This window comes from Seriola dumerili, unplaced genomic scaffold (assembly GCF_002260705.1).
Source record: "Seriola dumerili isolate Sdu_G_001 unplaced genomic scaffold, Sdu_1.0 BDQW01001556.1, whole genome shotgun sequence".
NCBI classification, from domain to species: domain Eukaryota; kingdom Metazoa; phylum Chordata; class Actinopteri; order Carangiformes; family Carangidae; genus Seriola; species Seriola dumerili.
The window spans coordinates 393,384-405,412 of NW_019175811.1; the positions used below are offsets into that span (position 1 = coordinate 393,384).

General features: G+C 41.6%; 1 protein-coding gene across 4 annotated transcripts; it reads left to right on the forward strand.

The window, feature by feature from the left end:
• Nucleotides 1-3,390: 3,390 nt before the first annotated feature.
• On the forward strand, nt 3,391-11,891 carry abcb6 (ATP binding cassette subfamily B member 6 (Langereis blood group)). 4 transcript variants are annotated; one of them, XM_022768398.1, is made up of 20 exons: nt 3,391-3,597; nt 4,119-4,642; nt 5,626-5,766; nt 5,872-6,061; nt 6,514-6,606; nt 6,747-6,939; nt 7,067-7,188; nt 7,289-7,398; nt 7,494-7,559; nt 7,912-8,037; nt 8,150-8,226; nt 8,331-8,394; nt 8,487-8,572; nt 8,685-8,742; nt 8,848-8,952; nt 9,411-9,585; nt 9,711-9,823; nt 9,986-10,080; nt 10,205-10,273; nt 10,368-11,891. In XM_022768398.1, exons 2-20 carry the CDS (start codon nt 4,127-4,129, stop codon nt 10,525-10,527), a joined length of 2,559 nt encoding a protein of 852 aa, XP_022624119.1. In that variant the 5' UTR covers nt 3,391-3,597; nt 4,119-4,126; the 3' UTR covers nt 10,528-11,891. The 4 variants fall into 4 exon arrangements, with proteins under 4 accessions (XP_022624119.1, XP_022624118.1, XP_022624120.1 ...); XM_022768397.1 differs by having other exon boundaries at nt 3,391-3,588; XM_022768399.1 differs by having other exon boundaries at nt 3,391-3,484.
• The last annotated feature ends 138 nt before the right edge of the window (nt 11,892-12,029 follow it).

Consider the following 12,029-nt stretch of genomic DNA (forward strand, 5'->3'; position numbering starts at 1 on the left):
TCAAACGCATCAACCTCACCAAAGCTGTGGAGACTGGACCGTGTCACAATACAGTCTTAATTGAATTAAAACTTTTTCAGCTTAGTGCTCATTTTTAAGCGGCTTCAATTTATGAAGTGGCTTTTGGTGCAATATTTTTAAAGTGCCTTGAACATTTGTGGCAAGACGATTAAATAATGATGAGACTATTTTGTCCACGGGTTTTCAGAAAGCATCCCTCCTTGTTGGAGTTGTGTGCAGGAGAAAGGTGTTGTGGTTTTCCTGTCTGTAAAGCACAGACTTTGTGTGGATAGTATGGATGTACAATAGTCTCTGGTGCAGCACGGCGGCCACCTTGAAATACTTCCTTTCAAGTTCATATTTCATTCTGCTGTTAATTGCAAGTATCGTGCAATAGCGCACTGCTGCCTGCACGTCTGAGGAATACACAATAACCCACTTTTATTCATTGATGAACCGTTAATCTGCATCTTCCAGTGAGGGCTGCCTCTAGTGCCCAAGGCAGAGTATTGTAGGATATCTATATTTATATTACTGTTCAGGGTGTGTGTGTTTCCATGTATCATGTGCAGAAGAAAGGTGGTGCTAGTTTTCCAGTCCAGCGTGTAGATAGGTCAGTTTGTGGCTCTGCGTCTTCTCGAAAATTAGCCCACGCTGCTTCTGTGACAGATTCACCCACACACTGACGACAGTGGACAGTCAATCTGGTTTCTCTATCCTTTGCTTCCAAGCCCTGCTTTCCCCTTTGCCTTTCTCCTGCGGCGAGGGTGCAGTTCAGCAGCAGTGGAGGGAACCCCTTTGTGTTTGTCAAGAGCGGTTTGACAGCAGATCTTATCCCCTGCGCTGTTCTCTTCACAGCAGGAAAAAGTGGCTGAACTGCTCTCAGTGGGCCGCCAGGGTCAGACAGTACAAGTTCAAACTCAAAGATACAATGTCAAGCTCAGTAGGCCAAGTGGATAGTCTTTCCAAGTGGAAAGCTTTTTTGGAACATCTCATGAGCTGCAGATCGTCCGCCCTGTGTGCTGAGAAGCTAGTCACCTGTTTAAAGGCCTTTGTGAAGTATCAAAAATAACAGCATCTGACTCTTCATTATCCCCTCACATAAAAAAATCTGAGTGAACTCAGCACAAAAACTGTAGGTGGTCCATTCACTCAAGTACCACAATGATGAAACAGGTTGAAAACCATGAGTGTGTGGGTCAGTGAGAGAGTCTAGACCAGATGTCTAAAACACAAACTTGGCGCATAATTTCCTACAGGAAATTCTGTATGTGTCTTAACCGTGGGTTGTCTCCGGCAGATAAGCTCATCTCTTCAAAAAACAGACAATCGTGGAGAGGGTGAAGCTGTGTGCATGAATACATATGTCAAAATCATTCGACATATGCCTGAATGTAACGTCGCATCATTCTTTCACATATCTATATAACGCAAGAGCAGCCTTTATTTATCCTAACCAAAAAATATGATTCAACGTTGCATCCCATGTTGCATTCTGGATGTGAATGTCCTTCTGAAAATGAGGCTTATTAGTCTCTATATTTGGATGGAAAATGGAAGCTAACGGAAATTTGCTCAACAGCACTGCAGCAAAGGTAGATGCTTGCCAGCCTATATCCTCTATAGAACTGCTTTGGTTCCCATTCTACCACACAATAAATCATGGGTGATTTGTGAGTATTAAAGGTAGCAAAGGTCATCTGCCAGTGAGCTTGTGGTAAGAACTGAATTCACAAAGCCCAATCCTTCAATGAATGCTACATTCAACAGAACCGAAAGCTTTATTGATCGCCCTTAGTACTAATGAGATTGGACGTACCTTTCCTAATACCACCAATATTCTTTTCTCACTAAATCAACGGATTAGATTGGCATACACATCCGTCTTATCCCCGCCTGTTCCCGTCCATATGTGTCAAGCAGTTTCAACTGAACAAAGAACCATAAAGGAGAAAGGGGAGAAAAGGTGGATTGAATACATGAAAAGACACACCTAACGAACTTAAAGGGCTCCAACTGAGTCTGTATGCTGAGGTAGACGCCCACAAAAGGGGAGAGAGATGAGGGTTGTGATGGACAGGCCATCACATCCACGGGAGGGGGGGGACAAAAGAGCGGGGTGACAAGCAGCCGATGGACAGACGGTCCATTTCCACTCGCACAAAAGAACCAGGGAGATGAAGCAGATTAGCAGCTCTTTATGCCCATTGTGAAGCCTCTAAATGATAAGATTTACCCCTTTTTCCCATCTCAGCCTGTGTGTGTGTGTGTGTGTGTGTGTGTGTGTGTGTGTGTGTGTAAGCTCACACAAGAGATCACAAGCTCTTTCGCTCTGGCTTTTTCTCTGTTTCTTTCACACACTCCATCAGGATGTACTTCCCCCTTTTTTTCTCCCCTCACACAGGTACATATACACACATACACTTCTCCTGAAGAGTCTTTTCTTTATCCTTATAAGAAGGACAGATGCGACAGCTGGCTTTTGAGTCACTTCCCTTCCTTCAACTAAACCCTGAATTTACAGTTTGATGGGAAAAGCTCTAAACTTAAATCCCCCCCATCACTGAAAGATGATGTTCTTTATATGTCGCTTTGATTTGAAAATGAGTCTTTTTGGTGGAAGAGGCACACAGGGGTTTTGTTGCTATAATGTCATTAATCACTCATTCACTGGCCTTAATATAGGAGTAAAATGATACCCTGTTAGCAGTTAATAACATGTCACGCATTGTAATTATGTTCCATCTCTTGGAGTATTTTTTCCTCGCCACTTGTGTTTATGGTCGTGGGGTTTTATGAACTATTGTTCATACCTGAGCCTGTTGTTTCCTCTTATCATACCTTTGTATTTAGTGCCATCTACTGACCATCTTGTGACATTGCAGGTTCGCACGGCTCCAAATTTGATCAGCGTTCCTACAATCCATAACACAACATGTCCAATTGATATGAAATTAGACGTATGTCATTCATAGTTATAACAGTGCTGATGTATGGTTAATGATGTACATGTAATTTAAAGTGAAAATGAGAGACACAGTTTTAATCCCTACATTTTGCTGGTAATAGTTATTGTTCTTTTACGTAAAACTATGAACTTTTAGCTGTAATAACGTATTTTTATACTGCATCATTGCTACTTTATCTTAAGTAAAATCTCTTAATATTTTTTTCCACCACTGTTAATTTTCTCTTTATTTTTAGGTCTACCCGGCTTATTAATGGACTGTATCCATGTTGCTCTTTCCTGCCTGCTAAAATCGATTTCTCTGTGATCCTCTAGAGGGCGCTGACGTTCAGGCCGTGTAGTCAAACGCTGTTGTGTAAATCGTCGATTGCCGAGTCATGGATTAGCTGTTGTTTAACACACGCGCTACAAGGACAACCTCTTCAGCAGCATGACTACAGACACCTAACTGTGTATGCCTTTCACTCTCAGCTGTCAGGCACGTTAGAAACTGTTGTTAAAGCTGTTTATAGCCGGGTAAGCTATTCAACAGTTAGTAGCTCGTAGCGGATTTGCTAGCTTCTCTGGAGTAGCCTCTGTTATTGACTTCAAGTACGTGTGAAGTTGACAACAACAACCCGGTAAATACGGTAATGTTACAACTAACAACAGCGTGTTACTTCATGTCTATAGTCGCTGAATTATATAGCATATAACAGTATTACATTTCCTTTGCTTGTTGTGCATTTGGCCTGTCAATGTGCATGGTATTGGAGTAGGTATACTAACAGTTTACACTTAAATTGTCATTCGTATGAAGTGTTTTTGCCCACCATATTTGGCAAACATTCCGATAATGGTTGGTAAATGGGTTGTGTGGTGGTGATTTATAACCAGCAGCAAAAGCAGGTGCAATAGTGAACCATGACTCAGCTACTAAATGTCAGTGAAGTCACAGCCAAATATAACAGAGCCAAGCAGACAGACAGCCAAGTGTGTGTTGGATCTAAAAGAGAGGGACTCTTGCTTTGTTTGGAGGATATTTTCAGTTATAAGGCTCTATTTTATTTTTTAGCATGTTTCCTGCGTTCTGGAGGTTTAAGCTGTTTTGTCTTTGCACTTAATCAGTGGTTGTTTCACATCTCTAATGAAATCATTTGTCTCTCCCCAGCTCCAGCCATGGTGTTTCTGCAGAGCTACTGCGAAGCCAATTCCTCCATCTCCCACACCTGGGTGGATGAAGGTATCTCCCCCTGCTTCTACTTCACGCTGGTCCCCACCATCCTGCTCACCATCGCCTTCTTCCTCGGCACCATCCACTGCATATTCTACCAGAAATATGGCACAGCAATGGAACCCAAGTTCATCCCACGCTCCCGCCTCTATGGTTTTCAGCAGGCCGTCTCGATCCTTCTCCTCCTCCAGTTTTTGAGTGGGACAGTGTGGCGGGCTGCCAGCGGAGGAGAGCTCCCAGGCTATGTGCTGCTGTATGGCTGCTTCTCTGTGCTGGCCTGGGCCTGGGCTATAGCACTGCTCAGGGTGGAGAGACGCAGGGTCCTGGTGATGGACCGGTCAAGGGGGCACAGCGCGGTCCTCCTGCTCTTCTGGGCCTTGGCTTTCTCAGCTGAGAACTTAGCCTTCATCTCCTGGTACAGTCCTCACTGGTGGTGGGCGCTGGAGAACAATCAACAGCAGGTAAGAGAAGATTCATTTTTTTCAGCCTTTTTTTTTAAAATAGAAAAAGACAGACTCAACAGTGCTTGGTGTGATGTTTTAACACTATTTCCAGGCTGAGCCACTGTTGTCTATACTAGCATGCAGCTTGTGAATGGCAGTTTATCTACATTCCTATCTATTCAAGATTTTGTATTTAGGATTTTCTATCTATTCATAAGCTTTATTAACTTAGTTTCTCTAATGTTATGAGAATGCACTGATAGTGTATGTTCTTATTCTGCATAGTGATAAAACTCCTTTCACAGTTAGTATTTTATAATCTTAGTGATGTGTGTTTTAGTAGTCCAACGAGCCAAAGGTTAGTTATTTATCAAAGATATGCATGTCTTATGAGTCACTCTGCTCAAAGCTATGCAGCCATTCGTGTTTCAGGTGTAACAAAGTATCCACCCTGCTAACGAGGCGAGACAAGCTTGCATGTCAAAAGTGCAAAACACCAGTAGAGCATAAGACTAAAGCCTTTTTTGCTGAGTCATTTCCAGGTCTTACTCTCAGATCCCTAGTGCTACACTGTTAACCAATCAAATCATAAGACAAAATGTAGTCCCTCCCACAATGAGTCAGTTGCAGGAGGTTCAACTTTGTGTTTGTATAACTAAGCATGACTTGACATTTATTCACTCTTGACTTTTAAAGAGTTCTTATTATTATTTTATCTGCCCTTCACTTAAAATGTTGTTTGTAATATGCAGTGGTACTCCTCAGATTTCCACCCCTTTTTTAAGAGCAACCTACAATAAATATTAGTATAATTGATAACAGTAACTCGTATGATAACACAGCGATGTTAGTTACTCAGAGGCTGTCCTTTTATTGTGAAGGACACATCTAGTGCAGCTATCAAATTATTCATTTTCTCATGCACGACTGTTTTACAGCCATTAAATTGTGCGATGTGGTGTCCATATTGATCTGTTTTAAATTGTCTATGCACCCCTCAGGTGCAGTTTGCCCTGTGGCTAATGCGCTACATTGGCACCGGGCTGCTCTTCTTCATTGGTCTCAAAGCCCCGGGGTTGCCACGGAGACCGTACATGCTATTGATAAATGAAGATGAGCGGGATGTAGAGAACAGTGGACAGGTAGTGATGCACAACTCACAACATTAAAACCTGGGACGCCCTGTATTCTGCTGTTATACACTATCCGGTGCTGTGTTAGGCACTTAATGTGTTTCTCTATCTCAGAGTCTTTTGGGCAGAACACAGGACAACCAGTCTACCTGGCAGGGTTTCAGAAAGAAGGTGCGTCTGCTTGTTCCCTACATGTGGCCCCGAGGAAACATCTTCCTCCAGCTGCTGGTCGTCTTCTGTTTAGGGCTGCTGGGAGTCGAGAGGGCTATTAATGTCTTTGTACCCATTTACTACAAGAACATTGGTGAGTCACATATCTTTTTATTTTGCCCTGTAGAGTCAAATGTTCAAATGTTTTATTTCAGAGCTGCTTCTCAAGCGAAACGTCCTGTTTCTGCCTGCGCCGAGCTAATAGTGGTTTTCATTATTTCACTTTGAACCACAGGCCCGAAAAGCCTCAAGAGCCATGTAAAAACATGCCATCGAATAATGTTGAAAATACACCTAGAGGCTTGTTGACAGACTCATCAACATCACTGTTCCTCAGGACGTGTGATCCGATAAAATTGAGCCAACCTTCTCTTGATATTTCTGAGCTTCCAGAGGGCCAGAGAGAGGAATATAAAATACCCTGGTGTCAAAGAACGCCTTCAGAATTTCACTCGCCGTGTATATCGTCTTGTTTATCTCCTTATCTTCGAGCCAAATACCTGACCTTTTTCTAATTTACCTTTTATGTCTTCATCCCTCTCTCAGTCAATGAACTGACTAATCGCAGCAGCTGGTACACTGTGGCCACTACAGTGTGTATTTATGTCCTGCTCAAGTTCCTGCAGGGCGGAGGGGCAGGTAAGACTGGACTGGATGGATAATGTAGTGACTCTGTTCTGTCACAAAAGATGTACAAAGGCGATACTGCACATTGATTCCCCGCCTCAAATCACATGTCACACGACCATAGTAGCACCCGCATCCTTGCCTCTCCCCAGGTGCCTCGGGGTTTGTCAGCAACATGCGCTCTTTCCTGTGGATCCGGGTGCAGCAGTTCACCAACCGCGTGGTCCAGGTGCGTCTGTTCGCCCACTTGCACTCCCTCTCCCTGCGCTGGCACCTGGGCCGCAAAACCGGTGACGTGCTGAGAAGCATCGACCGCGGCACCTCCTCCATTAACAGCTTGCTCAGGTAAGATGTTACAGGATGTGATGCTGGATTATCAACTGGAAATTTTAGATATATGTAGCAGGACCACAGTTTTTCCTGGACTCAAATTTTTATTGCAATGACTCAACTGTCCCTTCTTCTTTCACAGCTACATAGTGTTCAGCATCTTCCCTACTATCGCTGATATTGTCATCTCTATCATCTACTTCATCACATATTTCAATGCCTGGTTCGGCCTCATCATCTTCATCTGCATGGCCCTGTACCTCAGTGAGTTGCACACTTTGAACCATAGCTTTGCCACTGATTAATGATTTAAAAAAAAGTTGAAGTTGAACATAGCCCCAAATAAAACATGTGTATCCACCAGCTTTGACCATCATCATCACTGAGTGGAGGACCAAGTACAGGCGAGACATGAATCTGCAGGACAACAATGCCAAGTCCAAGGCTGTGGACTCTTTGTTAAACTTTGAGACGGTACGTCAAACATTTTGTTGTCCAGCTGACTTTTGGATCATGGAGACGTTTCAAAATAATTCCAAGAAACATGCTTTTTTTTTGTCTTTTTATAGGTAAAATACTACAATGCAGAGAACTATGAAGTCGGCCGTTTCGAGGATACCATCTTAAAATATCAGGTATTTATTCATAACAACCAATTAATTGGTTAATTGGTTTAGCAGAATACTGAACACAGCCACTAGAAGAAATCCAGGATGCAGGAAATAGAATTATTTATTTCTTTTTTATGGTTTAGTTTCAAAATAAAGAGAACAAGAAAAAGACAAATGTCAGTGGTCTGCTTCAAGCAGATCATGAAAACAGAGTATTGTTGTTGTAGGAGATTATTTTGACAGCATGTTGTCTGCATTTATACAAGGAGCAGTGACTGTAGTTGTTATACATATGTATGTATATATATATATATATCCATTATTACAATTTTTATACAGTCCTGCGTCTGATTGTTCTTGTCTCCTCCTGTTGTAGGTGTCAGAGTGGAAGACCCAGGCGTCCTTGGCTTTCCTCAACCAAACACAGAACGCCATCATCGGAACAGGCCTGCTGGCCGGCTCCCTGCTCTGTGCCTACTTTGTGACTGAAGGAAAGTTCCAGGTACTGACCACACTGACGAAACTGAACACTTTTAAGATGATGTCTTGAAATAGGTAAAAGTTTATTCCATGTGTTACTTCGTCCCATTGAAAAAATCCTCTTATCCTCCAAGGTTGGAGATTTTGTCCTCTTCGGTACCTACATCATCCAGCTCTACACCCCTCTCAACTGGTTTGGAACCTACTACAGGTAAGAAGAGGCATAGCAAGGATCCATCTGCCTTAATTCTCTGAATTGTATGTTACTGCCTGTTCTTGTTGTTAACTGTTGACTGTATTTTTTTTTTACTGCAGAATGATCCAGAATTCTTTCATTGACATGGAGAACATGTTTAAACTTTTCGAAGAAGAGGAAGAGGTACACGTGAAACTGACACATCTGTGTTTACACCCTCAGTCCTGTAGTATGATCTGCTTTTTAAAATGTTCTGTCTTCGTTTCCCTCTGCAGGTGAAAGATGAAGTGAATGCAGGGAACCTTCTCTACAAACTGGGAAAAGTGGAGTTTGAGAATGTTTACTTCAGCTACACGAATGGGTTGGTTCACATTTGCTTTAATGGCTTTGGTAAAACTTTATGATGTGTTAAGTTCTTGAGCCGAGTTAGAGTTTTACGAGACTATGCATTTACATGTTAAACTGTTTTACAGCAAGGAGATTCTGAAGGACGTTTCCTTCACTGTCCTGCCAGGACAAACAGTCGCCCTGGTAAGTCTGAGGAGCAAATGTCAGCCCTCTGCTCACTAGCCCTGACTGTGTTTATGCTTTCTCTCCTGAGATTGAATCCTCATTGCTTTCTGTTCATCACCCCAGGTTGGACCGTCAGGGTCTGGGAAGAGCACCATCATTCGACTGCTCTTCCGTTTCTATGACATTCAGGGAGGCAGCATTAGCATCGACGGCCAGGATATATCAAAAGTGAGTGACAAGCGCAGTGTGTATGTGCTGGGGGTGAACAGAATAACATGAATAAATATTACCTGGTAGGTTCAACAACATTATGAACTGTGGCCACAATAATTACATTTGAGTTCACAATGTCCATGTGATACATTATCTATTAAATTTAATATTTGAAGCTTCACAATGTGAGCAAACATCAGTGACATAGAAGGACAGCTTGATATAGTGCCACCAGAGCTAAACAGCAAGTCCTCATACGCATTACAAGGCGCTGTAAATCACTTCATGTGCAAATGAAGTCATTAAACTGCTACAAGTATAAATTAGCCCCTGGTTATTTTGCTTTTGAGATTACCAAGAGCAATGAAAGCACAATAGTTATAGTGCCTTTAATATAGCTGTATGTGACCGTGTGTGTTTACATAGGCTCACCGCGGACTAGTTATTATTTTGTCTTCATTGTCCTTCCTCAGGTGAAGCAGACATCTCTGCGAGCTCATATCGGCGTGGTTCCCCAGGATACCGTGCTTTTCAACGACAACATCCGAGATAATATTCGCTACGGTCGCATCACTGCTACTGACCAGGAGGTGGAGGAGGCTGCTATAGCTGCTGATATCCATGAGAAAATCATGACCTTCCCTGAAGGTAACTTATCGATTAACCCTCTGGCAATTTTTTTTAAATTTTTTTTTATCTGAAAGCAGAGCAGCTGTAAGATCTCATCCTATATTGCACAAGCTATTTTTTACCATCTACCTCGTTTTTTTCAGGTTATGATACGCAGGTGGGTGAAAGAGGTCTGAAGCTGAGTGGAGGAGAGAAGCAGAGGGTGGCCATTGCCAGAACTATCCTCAAAGCACCACAGATCATCCTGCTGGATGAGGTGAGACATCTGAGTGGACAAGCAGACAGAAACTGAACCAGTTGCTGCTCAGCTTTTACTTAAATGAAAGAACTTATTGCACAACTTCTTTCACCATGTTTGACTATTATTCAACACTGAATGGCTGTCATAGCTGTTCTAACAGATAGTGTCTCTCTGCAGGCCACCTCTGCGCTAGACACACAAACAGAACGCAACATCCAGGCCTCACTGGCTAAAGTCTGTGCCAATCGGACAACAGTTGTTGTCGCTCACAGGTAAATGAGCCATGTTTTATTGGGCCTTTTCTCCTCTAAGTTTGTTAATTTGTGTAAAGAAGACAGTGGTTTTATCTGATGAGTTGTGTGGGTCCTTTCGTTTTGTTTTGTTTTTACATAAAAGGTTGTCCACCATCATCGGAGCAGACCAGATTCTTGTTATAAGTGATGGCCGGATAGCTGAGCGAGGACGGTAAGTGTGCCTTATTGATCTATTGTTCTGACAACCATACAGTACATGCTCTTGCTCACTGGAGCGATAGTGACTCACCTTCTCTCCATCCAAGACACGAGGAATTGCTACTCAAGGGAGGCATGTATGCAGACATGTGGATGAAACAGCAGCAGGCCCAGGACTCAGATTCCCCGTCAGACACGGAAGCCAAAGATCTCAAGTCTGAGAAACTGCAGCCACCGTCAACTTCTTCAGGCCACCACAGCCGCTGAATGTATTTTTTTTTTGTTTGTTGTAAAAGAGAACTCAACATTTTAAATCCCGTTTTTTTTTTTTATTTGTAAAAAGTTAAAGCTGATTTTAATGTAACACCTAGATGAAAATGTTATTTATTTGTAAAAATTTCCAACTAAATGTGCAAAGGCAGGAGGGAAGGTGCCTTATGCTGGAGGAGGCAGAAACACAGGGGAAGTGTTCAGAAATGTATCAAAAGACATTTGTAGTATTAGTTGTGATAATGCAGAAAGTTTTTAATGTAGGAACAAGAGCAGAAATGTTGAATTATTACCACATTGTAAAAAAACAGATGTAGATACTAATTTGTAAAGATTTCAAAACAATAAGTTCAGTGCAAGGCTAATGAAAAGTAATGCATGTTATATCATACCTCCATCAGGTGGCACCCTGTCTCATCTTATTATAAGGAAGTTTTTATTTTTAAAAGCACTCCCACCACTTTTTTATCTTTTTTTTTAGTACATATATATATATATATATATATAAAACACACTTTTGTTGGTTTGTGCTGTCTGATAGATTATGTAAAGATACAAAAGGAAGAGTTGCAAGAAATGTGGCAATAAAAACACTAATCACAGCCTCAACATTGCATCTTGTCGGGCTGAGAGGCTAATGATTCTTTTTCCCACTGAATTAAATGATAATGACAATTGTTCGATAAACAAGCTGTCAGGGATTTTATTCAGCTTCGTTTTATTTTAGTTTCTGGTTAATCTCTGAGCTCTGCTGTTATTTAAAGTGATATATTTTTTTATTGTGTAAGCCTCTGTATACTTTTGATCACTAAGATAAAATGGGATGGTGTTGATCATCTGCATCATTGTGTTGTCTGTATTGTGAAGAATTAATTTTTACTAAAGAAGTTAGGATACAATGTGGCAATGTAGGAATTTTTTTAATTGCTTTTGGCAAACTGGCTGATTTGCATTTAAAGTTGTACAATCCATGTCTGCCTGTTGTTGGCAGTTAAACACAATAGAGCTGATTATACCATCAAACTCAAAGGCCAATGCGGTAAGAAAACCTACTGTTATTCTCACTTAATGTAACATATAAGTACATGCAATCATATACAGTATTTCAAAATATGAATTTAATGTCTTACATCTACCTCATAAAGGTACTGTTCATTATTATTACATATTGTAATTGAGTTTTGTCTTGTACTTATGAACAATAAAAGTTTTTTCCATGGATTTGTATGTAAAATCAGAAGACATTCGTATATGACCCAAATATTGGATCAATGTTTCAATTCTGTTGTTGCTCATATTTCATACAGACTACTGAAGGTATGGCAAAGTGCCAGCATGTGCTTATCAATTAAAAATGTAAACCTACATAGAAACATCATAACAATAAATGTATCGTTTGGCCAATAGGAGATCATGGCTGTTGTGTAACTTCCACAGTGCGACCCCGCCCAGTCCCAGCATCTGTGTCTGTCTGGAAAGAGCCAAACTGCTGGAGGCTC